The 21,733-nt window shown below is 38.4% G+C and overlaps 1 protein-coding gene across 3 annotated transcripts in view; it reads right to left on the bottom strand.

The window, feature by feature from the left end:
• Positions 1-3,986: 3,986 nt before the first annotated feature.
• The window catches only part of XRCC4 (X-ray repair cross complementing 4), a 295,443-nt gene continuing 277,696 nt past the window's right edge, over positions 3,987-21,733 (bottom strand). For 2 of the 3 annotated variants that reach the window (XM_004009065.6, XM_060415987.1), the window contains one exon: positions 3,987-9,781. In XM_004009065.6, the coding sequence (XP_004009114.2) occupies positions 9,670-9,781 (112 nt within the window). In that variant the 3' untranslated portion in view covers positions 3,987-9,669. The remainder of the gene's footprint in view (positions 9,782-21,733) is intronic. The other variant, XM_042250729.2, reaches the window with a different exon arrangement.

The following is a 21,733-nucleotide window of genomic DNA, read 5'->3' as shown; positions in this document are numbered from 1 at the left end:
AAACTGCCTCTCTCTGACCTGCACCTTTAATAAATTCCACCATACACAGAGATTTCTGAGTGCTTTTGCCATGTAAATCAAAGACAATGAAATGAGTTCCATGGTTGAGCTGGTATGGAGGGGAGACAGGAGAAAATCAGGACTGATAACACATGAGACTTACCCCAGCAGCACTAACGGTAGAGGTAGCCATGAAAATAAATCCCACAAGAATCCAGGAAAACCGAAAACCGTGGGAAGAGCATCAGACTAGAAAAGATCAGGGACAAGTAGCTTGAGCCAATAAATTTCAAAGAGAGGGTCAGTTTAACTGATAATCTGGTTGTATGTAACTGTGCTGATCCATTACATGCAACACAACCATCATAAAATAAGACAGTATCTTGACAATCTTAAGATATTCCATATGTGCTTCACTTACTATGAAGCAGGTCCTGGGCTAAGGGTTTTATCTGCATTATCTTATTTACTTCTCATTGTATGGATAAGAAAACTCAAAGAACTTGCCCAGGGTTAGACAGTTAATAGCTGGCAGACAGAGAGTTGAAGGCTGGCTTAACCTGATCCCTAAATTCACATTTCTATTTTTTCTATTATCAGGTTGCAGCCAGAAGATACTGGACTTTTTTTTCTTTTTAATATAAACACTGAAAGCTATTACAAATGTAAAATTATCTTTGTTATCCTATGTGACGCACTGTTTTAGTCAGAGCATGTCAAAATACGGTTATATAACAAAACGACCCCACATCTCAACTGGTTTTGAGTAGCAGGCAATTATCTTCATGCTCACAGCCAGCATGGTTGACTACAGCTCAGTGTATCCAGCCTGGGCTCAGATGCAACGCTCTTCTAAAGGTTCCAGGATAGTGAGCTTGGCTCCAGCTTGGGACCGAGTCCAGTTCTGCTCTGTGTCTCTTCAATGGCCTGGGCAGGAGAGGCAGCAGCTACCTGGAACATGTCAGTCTCATGGCAGAGATCAGAAGCTCCCAAAGGGGAAAACAGGAAATGTAAGGGCTCTTAACTCCAAGGCTCAAAACATGTAGATGACTATTTCATCTACATTTTATCAGCCAAAGCAAGTCAACTGAGTGATGGTGGTGAACAGCAAAACATTTGTTGACAATGTTTTAATCTTTCATAGTGATCTAATGACTCCTCTGTAAATTTAGTTCCTCAGAGACAGATAGTATATCTCTTAAGGGAGAGGAACGAGATTGTTTCCAATATTATTTAAAAGGGCTCTGGAAAAATTCACATGTGTGAATTCCCTAAATGTTTGCAAAGCATAAGGACAAAATGAGCTCTTTCAAGCCTACTTCTCCCATCATCACTGCCACCATTTTGTCCTAATAGGGATTCTATTATAGAAGTCTCATGAGGTTTTCAATCAGATTGTCTTTTTAAAAATAATTTATTTATTTCTACTTCTGTCTGCCCTAAGTATCCCTTGCTGCGTGCGGGTTTTCTCCAGTTGCAGTGAGCAGTGGTTATTCTTCCTTGACAGGCTTTTCATCAAGGTGGCTTCTCTAATTGCAGGATGGGCTCTAGGCGTGTGGGCTTCAGCAGCTGTGGCACGAGGGCTTAGTTGCCCCACAGCATGTGGAATCTTCCTGGGTCAGGGATCGAACCCATGTCTCCTGCATTGGCAGGTGAGTTCTTAACCACTGGACCACCAGGGAAGTCCCAATCAGATCAGTTATGAGACACAGACAGAGAGACAATGAGAGAGAGAGAAGCCCTAGTCATTGCATGGAAATGCTGTAATGTAAAAGTAGTCTCTTAACCATTTGAGAAAAACCAAGATAAAAATTATGTTGCTTTGTATTCTTCAAAGGATAAATATATATATTATTCTACCAAAGGTGGCACCTTTGTGACATCTCACATTTAAAATTCATTTATAAATAAAATTTTTAGTACTGACCCATGTTGACAAAGATCAGACGTTTTATACTATTACTAAAAGTCATCAATGACTTGAAGACTCATCTAGTGTAGCTGGGCTTCCTGCATGGCTCAGTGGTAAAAAATCCGCCTCCCACTACAGGAGACACAGGTTTGATCCCTGGGTCAGGAAGATCCCATGGAGAAGGGAATGGTTACCCACTCCAGTATTGTTGCCTGGGAAATCCCATGGACAGAGGAGCCAGAAGGGCTACAGTCCATGGGGTCACAAAGAGCCGGACAGGACTAACACTTTCACTTATGTTTACTTTCAATGGTATTTTAATGAATTTTGAAATTTATATTATAAAATGTTATACAAAGTTTAATTATGAAAGTGGTTTTACCTTCTTGTTATATTTATAAATGTGTTTATATCATTCTAGATTAAAGCTCTCTTGAAACGTTCTTTTAATAGTAAGGTTAACTAATGGCAATTTGTTAATTGGCGATAATGAGAATTAACTGAAATCTTCTCTGGAGAATGTATTTGATTTCCCTGTTAGTTGGGTATTTTCTTGTTTGTTTCAAGAAACCATTTCACTAATAAAAGTTTCAAAAAAGGGAGCAGTGGCTTTTCAGGAAATGGCATGTACTGGAACTGGCTCTGAAATACATCAGGACCTTACGCTACTGTAGACACCAGCCACTCTCCCCATCAGGCTTGAAGGTCACACAGCACCTGTTGCTATATGTGTTCACGCAGGGGCATGTGTAGCATGTGGGAAATGAGAACAGAAACTCAAGGATAAATGCTTTTTACCCCTGGATGCATAGTTCTGAGATACTTTTTTATTTTTTATTTATTTATTTTTTTGAGATACTTTTTAGAAGATGCCTCAGATCTTGGCTCCTGGTGGCTCAGACAGTAAAGAATCTCCTTGTAATGCAGGCGATCTGGGTTCAGTCCCAGAGTCAGGAAGATCATCTGGAGAAGGGCATGGCAATCCACTCCAGTATTCTTGCTTGGAGAATCCCATGGACAGAGGAACCTGGAGGTCCCCAGTCCATTGGGTCCCAAAGAGAGGGATACAACTGAGAGACTACCACTTCCACTTTTCAGAAGATCTTGGTCAGGTTGGGGATGTGTCATCCAAAGGACTATCTGCCTTGATAAGGCTTTTGCACTGGCATTTCCTCCTTATGTTTTTAATGCATCTGGTCTCACTCTTTTGCTCCCTGCGATGATATTCCCCCAATAAATTGCCTGTGTGCAAGCCCTGGTCTAAGGTTTGGTTTTCAGAGGAGTATAGAGTAAGATAGATTTCTATAAGAGTCTTATATGAGCAGGTTCTATAAAAATCATCTCATCCATCTACATTTATTTGACTGGTTGCTGCTGCTGCTGCTAAGTCACTTCAGTCGTATCCGACTCTGTGCGACCCCATAGACGGCAGCCCACCAGGCTCCCCCGTCCATGGGATTTTCCAGGCAAGAGTACTGGAGTGGGATGCCATTGCCTTCTCTGATATATAGAGTGTGTGTGTATATATATACATAAATATATATATATATATATATACATAAATATATATATGTATGTTGGAGAAGGAAATGGCACCCCACTCCAGTATTCTTGGCCTGAAGAATCCATGGACAGAGGAGCCTGCTAGGCTACATTCCATGGGGTTGCAAGAGTCGGACACGACTTAGTGACTAAACCATCCACACCATCATACATGTTATATGTGTATATGTATAACTGAATCACTTTACTATACAACAGAAACTAATACAACATTGTAAATCAACTATACTTTAATAAAAAATAAATTTTTAAAAAATAAGCAGTTCAGGACTAACCTACATTTCATTTACTGTAACAGTAGCCACCAAAATTGCTCCTGCCCTTAACAGGAATATCTACTGATACTATCAAGATGGAAATAGGCTCCAATTTCCCTCTCTCTCTTTTTCTATAGATCCGAAAGCCTTAAGGGACAAAGAGACCCTCACTCAGAACATATAGTTCTCAGTGAGACTGTGAGATGATAGTTTAGGACGAAGGACCTCCAAAAGAGAGAAGAAAAAACAACATATGAACAATAGAATTCATATTGAGTTTTATTCAAGTAGAGGAAAGGAAGGGCTTCCTTGGTTGCTCAGCGGGTAAAGAATCCGTCTGCAATGCAGGAGACCCCAGTTTGATCCCTGGGTTGGGAAGATCCACTGGAGGAGGTCATAGCAACACACTCCAGTATTCTTGCCTGGAGAATCCCCACGGAGAAGAAGAGCCTGGCGGGCTACAGTCCACGGGATCACAAAGAGTCGGACATGACTGAGTGACTAAACACACATACACACAAACACAGAGGACAGGAACATTAGAAGGTGAGGATAATAGTTGGTAAACGAGACAACGTGTGGGTATTTGAAATGGAGAAAATTAGAAGGGAGGCTGAAGAGCATTTTAGGTTGAGTAGGTAAGAAAGAGGACTGGGAGACAGGACAAGAGATGGTTGGATGGTCAGTTAACCACAAAATGCAGGCTGTCATGTATTTTCCAAGGTATCCTTTTCCAGTTATTAAAATGGAGACAATCATTTCATGTTTGCGCACTGATGGAGAAGGCAATGGCAACCCACTCCAGTACCCTTGCCTGGAAAATCCCATGGACGGAGGAGCCTGGAAGGTTGCAGTCCGTGGGATCGCTGAGGGTTGGACACGACTGAGCGACCTCATTTGCAAGTGGAATCTGCCCTCCTGAGAAGCATTTCCCTAGAAACTGTCAGATTAGCAGGGGAAAGTTTTAATTCAGACAACAGCTACACAAGGATACATGAATAGTTCTTTTGTTACTATGAACTCCCTTACAAAATGTGTTAACAACCTATTTTTTTTTAATTTCCTGATTTATAGATAAATTCATGAGGCCTTTCATGGACTTGGATGTCAGCTATTTAATCTCACTTTATTTAAAATGGATTCTGTAATAAGAGAATGGGAGAGACACAAAAGGATACAGGTTGGCTGCTCCTTTAAAGTATCTGCTGAGAGGCCTCCAGACCTGCCTTCCTTTCCCATCCTCAGATGACCAGCAAGGTCTCTGTGACCTGAAGTTTTCTGGCAGCCCATACCTTCCCAAGGAAGTGCCAGTTAGACCTGCGGGGCTCAATGCTCGCCATACCTTTATTATATAACTGAGATTCTTGCTCCTAAACACCGTGGGCCAACAGTCCCCCTGGAACATCTTCTAACCTGTCTTCTTCATTCTGAGGATTCACAATTGTAAACTTGGAAATTAACCTCATAGCTGATGCCCCAGCACCTTCTATACTCTCCTCTGATCTGGAAGATAGCTATATCCTTAGCTCACGCTCCCCAGCTCCTACCAATTTCTCTTAATCTCCCAATTGTATCTTTTATCTTCTATGGATTCTCATCTAAAACTTTAATTTTTTAATTTTTCTCTTTAAGTCACTTATTCTAATACTCCTTGATGTTATGGTTCATTACATAGTAGTTTTAAGCCCCAATATCATACACTCCACTTTTTGAGACCAGACCCCAAATTTCACTTGCTAGGATATAAAATCACAGCAACAGAGCACTAGTATTATTCATTGTCTCATCTAGTGCCCAGAGTGGAGGTTAACACAAATGCTTAACAAATACCTGGTAAATGATGGATTTATCCTTCAATTCCACACATGGCCCGGTTCTGAATTTTGTGCATAACTAATCCTTTATAAACATTGCTGAATCAAACTTACCCAATAAAGAGCTGCTTGGCTCTAAAACGTGGGAACCTAGAATTTCATAAATTTGAATTATGTGCCACTAAGAACAAGTTTTAAGTAGTTTCCTGACCTTTTAAAAACCACATAATAAAGACATCTCTTCCTGAGATGGGATTTTTTTCTCCCATGAACTTCCCTAATGAGGTCTGACCCATACCATCTGATGCCAGGGCCAATAATTATAAACCTTAAGCCAAAAAACACCCTTCAGAAATGTAATCACCTTGTTTTTAGAAGTGAGGGCACCAAGATCAAAAAAGCCAGGCTGCAAATTCTTTTGCCTTCCATTGCAGTGTCTTCTACAAAAATCTATTTTAGAATACAGACAAGGAAAAATGTGGGAAAAAAATCATAGCATGGAATTACAGAATCTGGACCTGTTAACCAAACCTATAGATGTCTGTTTACAGAGAACAAGAACTATAAAATAGCAATAAACAGAAAAGAGGAAACCAAGATTATGGGCTTATTATGCTCTATTCTAACCAGCTGAATCAATCTGACACACAGCAATGGTTAAAAAGATCCACAACCCTGAAAAAGTGAAATACAACTGAACCTTGAACAATGTGGGGAGAGGGGTGCTAACCCTCTAGACAGTCGAGAATCTGAGTATAATTTATAGTCAGCCCTTCGTATCTGTCGTTCCTCAGTATCTTCAGATCCTCCAAATCTGCCATTCTGCAGCTGAAGACTCAACCAAATGCAGATTGTGTCAGTTCAGTTCAGTCGCTCAGTCGTGTCTGACTCTTTGCGACCCCATGAATCGCAGCACACCAGGCATCCCTGTTCATCACCATCTCCCGGAGTTCACTCAGACTCACGTCCATCGAGTCAGGGATGCCATCCAGCCATCTCATCCTCTGTCGTTCCCTTCTCCTCCTGTCCCCAATCTCTCCCAGCATCAGAGTCTTTTCCAATGAGTCAATTCTTCGCATGAGGTGGCCAAAGTACTGGAGCTTCAGCTTTAGCATCATTCCTTCCAAAGAAATCCCAGGGCTGGTCTCCTTCAGAATGGACTGGTTGGATCTCCTTGCAGTCCTAAGAACTCTCAAGAGTCTTCTCCAACACCACACTTCAAAAGCATCAATTCTTCGGTGCTCAGCCTTCTTCAGAATCCAACTCTCACATCCATACATGACCACAGGAAAAACCATAGCCTTGACTAGATGGACCTTAGTCGGCAAAGTAATGTCTCTGCTTTTGAATATGCTATCTAAGTTGGTCATAACTTTTCTTCCAAGGAGTAAGCATCTTTTAATTTCATGGCTGCAGTCACCATCTGCAGTGATTTTGGAGCCCCCCAAAATAAAGTCTGACACTGTTTCCACTGTTTCCCCATCTATTTCCCATGAAGTGATGGGACCGGATGCCATGATCTTTGTTTTCTGAATGTTGAACTTTAAGCTAACCTTTTCACTCTCCTCTTTCACTTGCATCAAGAGGCTTTTTAGCTTCTCTTCACTTTCTGCCATAAGGGTGGTATCATCTGCATATCTGAGGTTATTGATATTTCTCCCAGCAATCTTGATTCCAGCTTGTGTTTCTTCCAGTCCAGCATTTCTCATGATGTACTCTGCACAGAAGTTAAATAAGCAGTGTGACAATATACAGCCTTGACGTACTCCTTTTCCTATTTGGACCCAGTCTGTTGTTCCATGTCCAGTTCTAACTGTTGTTTCCTGACCTGCATACAGATTCCTCAAGAGGCAGGTTAGGTGGTCTGGTATTCCTATTGAAAAAAATCCCCTTATAAGTGCACCTGCATAGTTCAACCCCATGTTGTTCGAGAGTCTACTATACCATGAACTATAGATTGTATTGTTACCATAACTTAGGAAACATGTTCCCTTCTCACTGCTAGTTAACAGCCAAAATTGTTTTCTCTTAAAAAAATATACATATACATATATATAAAATATACACGTATGTATATACATATATACACATACAATGATGTATACTAATTTTGGTCAGTCATTTGTAGTCTATTCAGATGTGATAGTATTATTTTGAGATTCTGGTACTTTATGTACCAAATCCCCTTGGAAAGATCCAATGTAAATCCTGGATTACACAAATTCATTATTGAATTTTTTATGTGACCGAGTAGAATTTTATATTTCACACATTTATATATACACTTGAGTAAAAATCTCCCTCTTAACTGGAAACCAGTATAGAAATGAAAATGCAGGAAATTTTCTATTTAAAATATTTTGTGGTTCCATGGACAATAAAATCTTATTTCTTTTAAAAAAATATTTCTATTTATTGGTTGATATATTTGGCTGTGCTGGGTCTTAGTTGTGGCATGCAGGATCTTTAGTTGTGGCATACGAACCCTTAGTCATGACATGTGAGATCTAGTTTCCTGACTGGGGATTGGACCTCAGCTCCTGCATTGGGAGCACAGAGACTAAGCCATTGGGTCATCATGGAACTCTCAAGAAAATCCCATTTCTGATATAAACAATTATCTATAATTTCTTTCTCATTATCTTTCTGTAGTCAAGCTTGTGTGTATATATATGTATATTTTTAATTAATCAGAGAAGGTAGTTATGTTTTCTGAAAAATTTTTTCTTTGTATCAAATCATCCAGCTAGATTTCAGTCTTTTAATGAGTTGGTGTTCACAGTGATCTAGTAACTTAAGGCAACTAGATCATCTGAGTGTCAACACTGTGATGGACATGCTTTTATTTCTTCAGTAAACACTTATTAAGCCACTAGGAATCCAGCCCTGTCCTAGGTACTGGCAGGTGGAGAGAGAAAACAGATGGTCATGCCTGTGCTATGATGGGGCTTACTTTCTATTGGCAGACAGACTGGGGACTGTGGGGTAGGGACAGTGGTAGGTTAGTGAGAGAAAGACAGATAAATAGAAGGAAGGAGAAGAGAGAGATAAGAGGCAAGAAAAAAAAATAGTAATTCCAGACAGTTATACATAAAGAGAAAATGAAAGTTGCTCAGTCATGTCCAACTCTTTGCAAACCATGGACTATAGTCCATGGAATAGTCTATAGTCTATAGTCTGGAATTCTCCAGGCCAGAATGCTGGGGTGGGTAGCCATTCCCTTCTCCAGGGAATCTTCCCAACCCAGGGATCAAACCCAAGTCTCCCGCATTGCAGGTGGATTCTTTACCCTCTGAGCCACCAGGGAAGCCAAGTGATACATAGAGTGAAAAAACCATTCCAATGGGATAGAGTGACTGGGAATATGCACATCTTTTTTAAAGTATATTTCAGAGCAAGCACCTTGGAGTAGGAGACATCTGATTCTAGATCTGAAAGGTGAAAATAACCAAATGTACAAAGATCAACATTCTAGGCAGAGGGACCAACAGTACAATCGTTCTGAGATCTTGAGATCTCTGAAAAACATGCTTTGATACAAAACGATGTTACATTTACATTAATATGCACTCTATAAAGACCTGATACTAGAGTAAAGGAAAAAGTTAAGCAAGATAACATTTTATTGAGAATACAAAATCTTCAATCAAAAGTTTTATCACCAAATTTTCAGATTGTGCAAAAACTAAACTAGATTTTGCACATCATTTCACAAATTAAAATACTCAAACATCAGTGTTTAGAATATGATTATTTGAAAAAGAATTTGTAGACATTCTATTTGTCCTATTTTCAAAATCTTCCTAGACAGGATAGACAGCTATTACATATAATATGTATGAAATGAATAAAGTACATGTGACCTTTGCAATAAAAAGGTCTGAGATTTTATGTAATTACAGGCATGCTGAATAAACATATTAGAATAATGTACCACTGTCATCAAATCATATTTTCATATACATGTGTAATCCATTTTGCACGATGGTTTCAGCTCACTGTGTGTGTAATTAAATCGTAAGGTGCCCTAAGGGCCGCTGCTGAGTTGAAATTTTGTTTTTGCAGTTTAAAGAATGGGATAGAAAACATAGTCTTGTGAATATCAAAGTACTTTTTGAGACAATTAAATCTCATCAAAGAGGTCTCCTGGACTACTATTTCTCAGAGTTTCTAAGGACATGTTTTCAGCTGAGCCATGATCCTTTTTCGGCATCTCAGGTAGTGGAGGATCAAGCCTAGAGTAAAAAGAAAAAAATCAAAATAATTTTATTTAGAAAACCTACATACAGAATAAAAGAAAATTTTAAGAGACACGTAAGTGAAATAAAAGTTAAACCCTGTTCCAAACTGTTGCATTAACATAAAGATAAATGAAAGGAATTTAATTTCTTTAACTGCTTTGGAATTAATCTGCCTCTTTTCTGAGCTAATGAAAATTCAAAGGCCTTACTACAATATTCATAATTAAGGTCAAGAAATAAGATATTCTCTATGCTGTATTTTTATGTCAAGATACAGGTTTCTCAATCCATTTCTTTAATAATTTCAAAACAATTTACATTTTCCTTCACCTCCTTTAAATTCTAACTATGAACATGCATTTGAAGCTCAACAGCAGGAAGTTCTGATCACATAAATTTCTTTTAGGGGTCATTCAATTGTACATGTGTATATAATGCCTTGTTGTATTAGCAGCTGTTGATGAAATGCTGTTGGTCCACAATCATTTACTGAATCTACATATCTTCCTTTAGTGAGTGAATTTCTTCAGTTTCAGTACTGCAGTTACTATATCAATGGACTAACCTCTATATTTACGTAAATAGTCTCTGAGTCCTAGGGTAAAAGGCATGATCACTAACTCATAATTAGTCTTAAAAGTGGTGAACTGGAAGGTAACAGCTTAATCAAAAGAAGAGCTTAGGAATGTATATTTATGCCCTTGTATGAATCTTATCAGAATCAACCCAGTAATATGCAAAGAAATACCCATATTTCCAACCACAAAGTTTGGTATAGCTAAAAAAGAACAGGATTTGAAGTCAGGACTCTTAGGTTGGAATTCAGGTCTATTTCTTATTAGCTAGGTGACTTCAGGCAAGTCAATCTAACTGGACCTCTGTTCTCTCACCTGTAAAACTGAGATAATACTACCTGCCTCAGAGGTGGTCTAAAGATTAAGTGAGATATTATCAATGAAAATGGTTATAAATTCCTACAAAACATTTGGAAACCATTATTTTTAGTCCTTGATACAAAATAAACTATAACAGTGCTCCTGCTAATAGCTTCTTTAATTTAAAAGAATAATCAACTAAAAACCCCCAAATGTTGAATATGTTTAGATGAGTATTTCCAAAAGCCTGTACTCATACTTAGTTGTACAGATTGCTAAAGCTGAATCCTCTACAGGGTCCTCCTTGGCCTCATGACTGCATACAATTAATCATGGCTGGCTGCCATTAGACCTGGGACAGCTCTGTCTTATCCTGAGCAAGCCAAGTTTGGACAACCTAACCCTCACAGGAATGCTGAAGTGCTAGGCATTAGTGCATTCTCAAGATGACAAGTACTGCCCTCTGGGAGAATCAGTATTAAAATTAACAACAAATACTGACATAATTACTTTAACATGTAATTGGATTTCTGAAAATATATTCTATAGAAGGAGAAAATTATACAGTACAGAACAAAAGCATAATTATTACATGTATAAGTTCTCAATGTAAACTCAAAACACATTACACATTTTTGTCTAGCTCTAAATGTCTTAGAATTACTTTTTCTTCTAGCAAAAGAGAGAGTTGAATTATTTTAATTAAAAAGTCATACATGGAAAAACTTCTGTAATTTTATTCATAGTCTAGACACTGTACAAGCACAACACAGACAGCCATCAATTTAGTTAAAAAAAAAAAAAGCAATATAGGACAAAGGGACCACTCTGAAGTGACAAGTTTGAAGGGAATTGATCCCTGTTTCTCCATTTCAGATTTCCATCTCTTTCTAGCCATGAGGAGCCCAGGAAATAGATTTTGACACTTCTGTTCTTAGTGTCTAGTACATAGTAGGTGCTTAGTGAAAGCTGTTCCATGAATGGAGATCACTGTTCTACAGATTCCATATTTGTGGTAAGTGAAGAGAATAAATTTAGAACTCTCCCACACCCAGATAAAAAGTTTATACATTTTTATAAGTAACACATGTTTATTGAAAGACTTTATAAAAATTCTGAAAAGCATGAAAAAGAAAATGAAAATGTTCACCATCCTGCTTTGCATTATTTGTGTTTTCATGTTTTTCTTTACAAATATGAGATCATATATATAATTTTGCAGCTTAATGTTTTTACTCTAAAATATATTATCAGTATTTCTGCCATGTTGAAAAATATAGATCTATTGCTGCTGTTGTTGCTGTTGAGTTGCTCGGTCATGTCTGGCTCTTTGCAGCTTCTGGACTGCAGCACATATTTCCCTGTCTTTCACCATCTCCTGGACCTTGCTCAAACTCATGTCCATTGAGTCAGTGCTGCCATCCAGCCATCTTGTCCTCTGTCATCTGCTTCTCTACCTGCCTTCAATCTTTCCCAGCATCAGGGTCTTTTCTAATGAGTTAGCTTTCTCAACAGATAGCCAAGAGACTGGAGCTTCAGCATCAGTCCTTCCAATGAATATTTAGGACTGATTTCCTTTAGGATTTACTTGTTGGATCTCCTTGCAGTCCAAGGGACTCTCAAGAGTCTTCTCCAACACCACAGCTCAAAAACATCAATTGTTTGGCATTCAGAATTCTTCATGGTCTAACTTTCACATCTATACATGAATACTGGAAAAACCATAGCTTTGACTATATGGACCTTTGTTGACAAAGTAATGTCTCTGCTTTTTAATATGCTGTCTAAGCTTGTCATATCTTTTCTTCCAAGGAGCAAGCATCTTTTAATTTTGTGCCTGCAATCACCATCTGCAGTGATTTTAGAGCCCAAGAAAATAAAGTCTCTCACTGTTTCCATTGTTTCCCCATCTATTTGCCATGAAGTGATGGGACAGGATGCCATGATCTTAGTTTTCTGAATGCTGAGTTTTAAGTCAACATTTTCACTCTCTTCTTTCACATTCATCAAGAGGCTCTTTAGTTCTTCTTCACTTTCTGCCATAAGGGTGGTATCATCTGCATATCTGAGGTTATTGGTATTTCTCCCGGCAATCTTGATTCCAGCTTCTGCTTCATTCAGCCAGGCATTTTGCATAATGTACTCTGCATATAAGTTAAATAAGCAGTGTGACAATATACAGCCTTGACGTACTCCTTTCCCAATTTGGAACCAGTCCATTGTTCCATGCCTGGTTTTAACTGTTACTTCTTGACCTGCATACAGGTTTCTCAGGAGGCAGGTGAGGTGGTCTGGTATTCCCATCTCTTTAAGAATGTTCCACAGTTTGTTGTGATCCACACAGTCAAAGGCTTTGGTGTACTCAATGAAGCTGAAGTGGGTGTTTTTCTGGAACCCTCTTGCTTTTTTGATGACCCAATGGATCCAATTTGATCTCTGGTTCCTCTGCCTTTTCTAAAACCAGCTTGAACATCTGGAAGTTCTTGGTTCACATACTGTTGGAGCCTCATTTGGAGAATTTTGAGCTTTACTTTGCTAGGGTGTGAGATGAGTGCAATTGTGTGGTAGTTTGAGCATTCTTTGGCAATGCCTTTCCTTGGGACTGACCTTTTCCAGTTGTGTGGCCACTGCTGAGTTTTCCATATTTGCTGGCATATTAAGTGCAGCACATCAACAGCATCTTCTTTTAAGATTTGAATAGCTCAGCTGGAATTCCATCACCTCCACTATACTCACCATTAATCTTAAATTGTTTGTACTAACAATTAATCCACTGATGACTGTTTGGGTTGGTTCTATTTCTTAATGCTCTTATAAATAATACAACAATTAAAATCCTTATACCCATATCTTAGCATATTTATCATGTTATTTTTTCATGAACATGCTTATTCCAAGCACTCATGCTAAGAGGTGAAGTCTGAAAGCAAATAACTCCGAGAACCTGTATCTAAAGTCTTAATAGAAAGTGAGCTAAACAAGTATTTTTAAAATGTGAGTTCCTCTATTTCTAATTAAATTGCAACCATTAGTTATGGCCCACTTTAAGTTCTAAATCTTCCATGAAGACTTCTTTTTTTTGTTTTTACTTTCCAAATTGAGGTTAGTTTTTATTTTCTCTGATCATTTAAAGTACCTAATATCTGCATCCAATATTTCAATACATAGTTTTTCATTTAATCAATACTTAAATATGTACTATGATCAGCTCACTGTGTTAGGGAAATATATCAAATTTGATTGGAGATGCTTATTCCTTGCAAGAAAAGTTATGACCAACCTAGACAGCATATTCAAAAGCAGAGACAATACTTTACCGACTAAGGTCCGTCTAGTCAAGGCTATGGTTTTTCCAGTAGTCATGTATGGGTGAGAGAGTTGGACTGTGAAGAAAGCTGAGCACCAAAGAATTGATGCTTTTGAACTGTGGTGTTGGAGAAGACTCTTGAGAGTCCCTTGGACTGCAAGGAGATCCAACCAGTCCATTCTGAAGGAGATCAGCCCTGGGATTTCTTCGGAAGGAATGATGCTAAAGCTGAAGCTCCAGTACCTTGGCCACCTCATGCGAAGAGTTGACTCACTGGAAAATACTGTGATGTTGGGAAGGATTGGGGGCAGGAAGAGAAGGGGACGACAGAGGATGAGATGGCTGGATGGCATCACTGACTCGATGGACGTGAACCTGAGTGAACTCCGGGAGTTGGTGATGGACAGGGAGGCCTGGAGTGCTGCTATTCATGGGGTCGCAAAGAGTCGGACACGACTGAGTGACTGAACTGAACTAAACGGAACTGACACATAATCTGCCCCTCAGGAAGCTTTCAGTTAAACTTTTTACCTTCTCCATTTATTTTCAAATATGTTTTTCATCCTCAACATTTTATAAGTAGCTTTAAGGCAAGGATTGTAATATATTTTGTTCACAAAATTCCTTTAGGAGTGTTTTAAACATTATATTAAGACTTAGGATTCAAGTATATTTTTAGTTTTTATGGGCAACATGGTTCAACAGGAAGAATTCTGAATCCAGGTTGGGAGATCTTTATTTACGCTTTATCACATTAAGGTTTTGGCAAGTGATGGCACACTTCTGGATGTCAGTGTCTTAATTTAAATTGTAGAAGTTAGGGTTAATATAAAAGATCCTGGAGTTCCTTTAGTCCCTAAATTCAGAGATAGTTATGCTCAAATAGACTACTTTGCAAAATACAAGCTCTCAATAAATACCTGTGGAATAAATGAAAACTATGAATTAAAAAGGAAAGGTTAATGACAGAATGAGAAATCATCATTGCACAAAGGCTAAAGTATAAGGACTTTTCAAATAAAGTGAATAAATGAAGCTTCTCCAGAACATGACAGCCTTATTAAAAAATGGCTATAGCCTCAATATGGAGAAGGCAATGTCAACCTACTCTAGTACTTTTGCCTGGAAAATCCCATGGACGGAGGAGCCTGGTAGGCTGCAGTCCATGGGGTCACTAAGAGTCGGACACAACTGAGGGACTTCATTTTCACTTTTCACTTTGATGCATTGGAGAAGGAAATGGCAACCCACTCCAGTGTTCTTGCCTGGAGAATCCCAGGGATGGGGGAGCCTGGTGGGCTACCATCTATGGTGTTGCACAGAGTCGGACATGACTGAAGTGACTTAGCTGCAGCAACAGCATAGCCTCAATAATATAGTTGCAGAGAGTTCTATGTTTTATGACTTGATTTCACACTGCATTAAAATACACACAAACACACACACACTAGAGCTTGAATCAAACTGCATTACCACCATCTAATCAATAGTGTAGATTAAAAGTTAGACTGGCACAAGAATTATTCATCCTGGGAAAGCTTCCCTAAAATGTTAGAATGAATAATTGACTTTCTCTTTTAAATTTCTCGGAGTTGGATTACCAACAACTTTTAAAATGATATTTCTAGTTATTGGCTCATTTTGTAAAGAAATTTTCTCAGTGAGGTTTAACACTGATATCAGCATGGCTGTAACATCAGTCTTTTCTTATCAAATGAGAACCATCAGTATTGTTTAGAGTGAACTACTTGCATTTTATAACATACTCTGAAAACAATATTTCTGAAAAAATGTCAACGAGCCAATTTGAGCAGACTGAGAGGTTCAGAGAGATGTATAATGATTGATGGCACTATGACACTTGACAAATTATTCTCCTTTGACTATGACGTGAACAATGGTTCTAAAGTCAAAACCCAAAAGTCAATTTGTATGTGGGTTAACTGGAGAAGGAAATGGCGACCCACTTCAGTATTCTTAACTGAGAAATCCCATGGACAGAAGAGATTGGTGGCCTATAGTCATGGTGTTGCAAAAGAGTCAGACATGACTTACTGACTAAACAAGAAGAACAAACTATACACGATACACATACAATTCAATTCCAGGTGAATTAAACAATTAAATGAGAAAAGGCAAAACTTTAAAGCATTCAGAAGAAAATAAAGCAAAATACGTTCAGGATCTTAGAATAGAGATGTTCTTTTTTTTAAGGCAGAAAGTGAAACCGTGAAGATAAAGACAGATAAATTCAGTTACATTAGAGGCATAAGAAATAAGTACAAACATCTTAAAGAGATGGAAGAAATCACAAATTGAGAGGAAATACTGCAACATATGCTACTAACAAAGGATTATTATCCAAAGGTACAAACAATTAAAAAAAACCCAACATAATTTAAAAGCATATGCCAAAGACTACAGAAACTTCCAAGAAGAGGGAACAGTGGGGCCAAATAAGCATATGATAATTATCTCAACTTCATTAGAAACCAAGGAAGTTTCAACCAAGCAAATAAAAAACAGGATAAAGTATTTTACACCAGATTAGCAAAAACAAAAATGTCCAACAATAGCAAAGATCACAGAGAACATGAAATGACAAGATGAATTACTACTGGCTGGAGTGTAAATATTTGAAAGCACTTTAGATAACAATTTGGCAATAACTGTCCAGGTATATGAAGATTTATGTACTTATAACCAGGAATTCTGCTTCTAGTTACATACTCTGGCAAATATTTGCATATGTGTGTCAGGAGATAGTAAACAAATGTGCATTGTTTATAATAGTGAAAAACTGAAAACTACCCAAATGTCTCTCTACATAAAAAATGAGCAAGTGAATTATAGATTTTTCACACAACGGCATACACACATGCATGAATCTCAAACACGAGATGTTGAGCAAAAAAGCAAGGCACAAAATAATACACAATATGGTTCTATCTACTTAATGTCAAAAACATGCAAAACTATATAATGTTACTCTTTGAACAGGGGTATGTATGTATCTGTGTATACATGTAATAGCTTGGGATCTTATTTGTTCTCTGATTACAATGCTCTCAGATTTCGGAGTCTTGTGATTTTGGCTGTTGTGAAGACAGTGACACAGAAGGGGCAAGTTGAGTACTATGCATAAAGGATTCTGTTTCAGTTATAATGAGTCAGCCTGAAGTGACCACACGACACCCAAATAGAGACAGATGCTGAGTAGGTAAATGCTTATAATATATAAGCTTATAAATATAGAGCTCAGGGGAGACTGATTACTGGACTACATGTACAGAGACAGCAGTCACTGTCATATCACTGGCCGCTAAAGACAAATGAGCTGAAGAGACGCCCAGAGAGAGTCTACCTGAGACAAAAAGTTTGGTATAGAATCCTGTGCACCTGTGTGCGCTCAGTCATGTCTGGCTCTTTGAGACCCCGTGGACTGTAGCGTGTCAGGCTCCTCTGTCCCTGGGATTTCCCAGGCAAGAATACTGGAGTGGGTTGCTAGTTCCTTCTTCCAGGGGATCTCCCAACCCCAGGGATCAAATTCATGTCTCCTGCACTGACATATGGGTTCTTTAGCACTCAGTCAATGTGGAAAGCCTTATAGAATCTCAGGAAATGTGAAAACTGCAGAGGCAGATGGCAAGAGAGAGAGATGAATAAAAGATTGAAATAGAATGATTCAAAAGTTATGGGGAGAATTAGGCAAGAGAGCTGTTGCAGAAGCAAGAACCTAGTGTATTTTGTATGCCCACGGCTTGTGCTACTCCCATTTCCCACCCAAAATGCTGGGTTTCTATACAACTTTGACTGCTGAATCTGTAAACACACGTTAGGTAAATTATTTCACCCACTAAGAATTATCTGGAGTTGAGAAGAATAACCTGGAAGGATGTTGCTATGCTTGTGATTCATTATAGACAAGAAGAACAGAAAATGTTTTCTTTGGGGAGGAAAGATAGTCTTAAGTTCTCAGACTGCAGCCATCACAGCAAAAATCTAGCAAAATGGCCAGTGGTCAATGCCTGCCTGGCCACCAGTGTAGGGCATCTGAAGTAGCTCTTTCTCTCACATTATGATGAAAGTTATATCCGTATCTATCTATCTATGTATAAACAGAGAGAGAGAGAGAGAGAGAGAGAGAGAGAGAGAGAGAGAGGGCTTTCCTTTACTACCAACTTGCCTGACACCCACCCATCTCATCTCTGACTCTCCTCTGGGACTGGGGTAAAGGTCAGATGTGCAGCAGGGATGAAGATGAGAGATGAGGTAAGGGCAATGCAATGGAGACAAACAGAACTGAGCACTGGCTGGGACATACATTACCTGGCAATAATAAAAGTCAAGTACTTAATGGCTTGTTTTTCAGAATGTAACAAATCGAACCATCATCAAAATGATGACAAAAAATAGGCAAGTTCAAGTATTAGGTACTTGCTACTATTATATAACTAGGCAGCTATCATACCGGCCTTAACAGAGTTGCCATTATGGAACAAACTCAGAGAAACATCTTTTAAATGCAAAAGTTATAAATAATGGGCTTAAAGATTTGACATCACCAAAGTTACCACTGTATTTTCAAGTTAAATATTAGTATTTAAAAAAAATATTTGAACCTCAAATAAATGGGAAAATAGCTACACATTTCTAGCTGACCTTATAAAAACCAAAAGTGTCTCCCAAATAAATTAACAGACTGAAGTCATCAGAATTCAGTAAAACAAGTGTTGAACATTGTCTGGAATTCAACAGACCAAGACAGCATTTCAACAGTCTGAGAAAATGAAAAGAGGCTGAAGCTTTTTTTTTCTGGCAACCAAAATGGCAAATAAAAGAAATTGCATTAGCTATTTTCAATTACATTCCTAAACATTTTTTTCTAATGAATATTCCTTTGCTGTTTATCAAGAACAATAAGAAAATAGAAATATGCTTCGAAATGAGTAACTTTGAATAAAACACAGAAAAGAGAATTATGAAGAGTAAACAACCAATGCTAAAATGCACTTGTATACCTTATAGATATTGGGAAAGAATAATTATACAATTTCTCTGTCAAATATTCATATTATGAGTCTGAAAATAAGATTATCTAGTTCTATCTAACTCAACATCTAAAGTCACAAGACATTAAGATAAATACATCCATAATCCACAACCATGCCAGAATTTATGCAAGAATTTCACGATAAATGGAAGGATTTCGTCCTTCTTGCTTAATTTAGATAAATAACATTACTCTGATAATTCATTAGATGAGCAATATCAAAGTCCATACATACTTTAAAAAAATTAATACTTGAAAAATCCTATGTTAAACTTCCTGTATTCCTTACACGTTTTGAAGTGGTATAGGTGACATTTGTTTCTAGTGATCTGTGCCTATAAAAGTAGAAAATTGTCATATTAATAGAAAATGATTTTCCACAACTTTAGTTTGTTTTTTGCCACTTGGTGTGCTACAAATGAAGCTTCCCTCACTAGACTAGAAGCTTCTCAAGTAGAATGACTCTGCTTTACACACCCAGGCTCATCCATGTTCCAATGAGTTCATGTTTTAATTAACAAACAAATGAGCGGATGAGGTAAACAGTATTATTAAGAAGGCTCAGTAAGTTAAGCAACCTGCCCAAAGCCACACAGCCAGTAAACACGCATGTGAGCAGGCAGGCAGGTCAACAGTGGAATGAGGACATTAGTCTAGGTTTCCCTTACTCCGAAATCCATACCGTTCTTGTTACATCTGTATATGGGAGTCATTCATTCTTATTTCTATTTCAGAGGAAGGCAGCTTGGTGTTGTTCAGTGTGTCTGAAAAAGTACTCTAAATGAAAAAGATTTCACTCTAAAAAATGAAATCTGTGGTCCAAATGTTTGGAAAATATTTATTTTTCTCCATTAAGTCCTGTAAGTGTTTCATGTGCATATTATACATTTAAAGCTATTGAAGTTCTTCCATAAACTTGTTTAATTATTATATATAATATCAAAATATCTCTGGAAGGATTCACAAGAAACTAGCAATGGCTGACTCTGGAGAGAGGAGCTTGAGCTGAAGGATGGATAATTCTTGCTGGATATTCTCTTAAACTATCACGATTTAAAAAAACTATTTATACACAGATTATATTTTTAATGTTTTATGAAAAAGAAACGTAGCTTGGTTATCCTCAGTTTTACAAATGAATTTGGCAGCTGAAACCTCTTTTTCACTCTCTCTCAACTACTAATATCCCAAGAAACTAGTGTTCATGGAACAGCCTGCATTGATTTCTTTCTCTAGAATGAAACATCTACTAGCCTGAACCCAAAAATGTATTATAGTGGCCCAATGAAGGAAATTAAAAACACAGAAAACACACACATACACAGAGAACTCTACTTCAGGCTACCAAGAGAAGTGGAAAACACATGGGCAGAAAATAATGCCCTGCCATGGAGGTTAGTGACTCCTAATGAACCAGGGACCAGGAGTGATCGTTTTGCCACCATGTGGAACCAGCTGTTGGTTTCCTGCGGCTGCTGTAACTAATCACCATAACACAGTGGCTTAAAACAACACAAATTCATTATCTTACAGTTCTGGAGGTCAGCAATCTGACCCACGTCTCACTGGGCTAAAATGAAGGTGCTGGCAGAGCTGTGTTCCTCTGGAAGCCCCAGCGGAGAGTTTTCCAGAGGCTACTCCCTGTCTCCATTCTCAAAGCCAGCAATGCAGGTGGGTACCTTCTCTTAGCATCTCACTCTGGCCCTGCTTCCTTGGTCTCATTTCTTCCTCTGGCTCTCCTGCCTCTCTCTTCTTAACAGCCTTGTGATACACTGGACCTATCTGGTTAATCCAGGATAATTTAGCCACTTTTAGGGTCAGCTAGTTAGCGACTTTAATCTATCTGCAACCTTAATTTCCTTCTGTCATGTGCTCTAACACAGTGTCGGTTTCCAGGAGTTAAGAGGTAGACATCTTTTTACTGGGGGTATGGAGGAGGAAGCATTAGTCTAGCCTTAACTTGGTTATGGCTCAAATATTATTCTAATCTATGAGTTTAAACGTTTCAGGATCACTTAAGAGAGAAACAGACCTGAGTAAGTGCAGGACTCCCAAGGCCCAGAGCTAAAAGAAACCTCCAAGATGACGGGCGGAGGCGTCTGCAAGGTCTGGGCAATATGAACTGAAATGAAAAAGAATCCACACTGGGGCTTCTTATCTAGAGATGAACTGAACCAGAATCAGAGTCATTGAGAGAGGCTGGCAGTCACATCATCCATCATCTACCCTATCCACTATTTACTGCTTGCTTACCATGGGTCAGAGACTGAGCGAGATGCTTGGGATACAAAGGGAACAAACAAATGCTCCAAGGCGGAGGTAACCCTGAGTGCTGAGCTCCCCTGAATCTACACTAACAACAGCCCTTGTCTAGGGGATAACAGCTGCTTCACTGACAGCTCTAATGAGTAAGGCTGTTAAAGAACCACAGACAATGCCACCTTCGTGGGTGTATGACGTTGCTGTCAGTCACACAAGGCCACAAGCTTAGAGGGGCTTCATCTCTGCTTTCATGTTCTGTTGTCACTATCTTGAAATTCTTAATAATTCTGAACAAAGGTGCTCTGCGTTTTCATTTTGCACTGGGCCTGCAAATTATTATAATCTGTCCAAACGCGGCACTTTCAGCGACCTTGTACACCAGACTCAAATCGAACCTAACAATTGCTCATATTTATTTTGGACCAATAAACAATGGGACTTAAAAAAAA

Source organism: Ovis aries, chromosome 5 (genome assembly GCF_016772045.2).
Source record: "Ovis aries strain OAR_USU_Benz2616 breed Rambouillet chromosome 5, ARS-UI_Ramb_v3.0, whole genome shotgun sequence".
NCBI lineage: Eukaryota > Metazoa > Chordata > Mammalia > Artiodactyla > Bovidae > Ovis > Ovis aries.
Note: the sequence above shows the minus strand (reverse complement) of the source record. Positions and strands in the feature narration are given on the sequence as shown.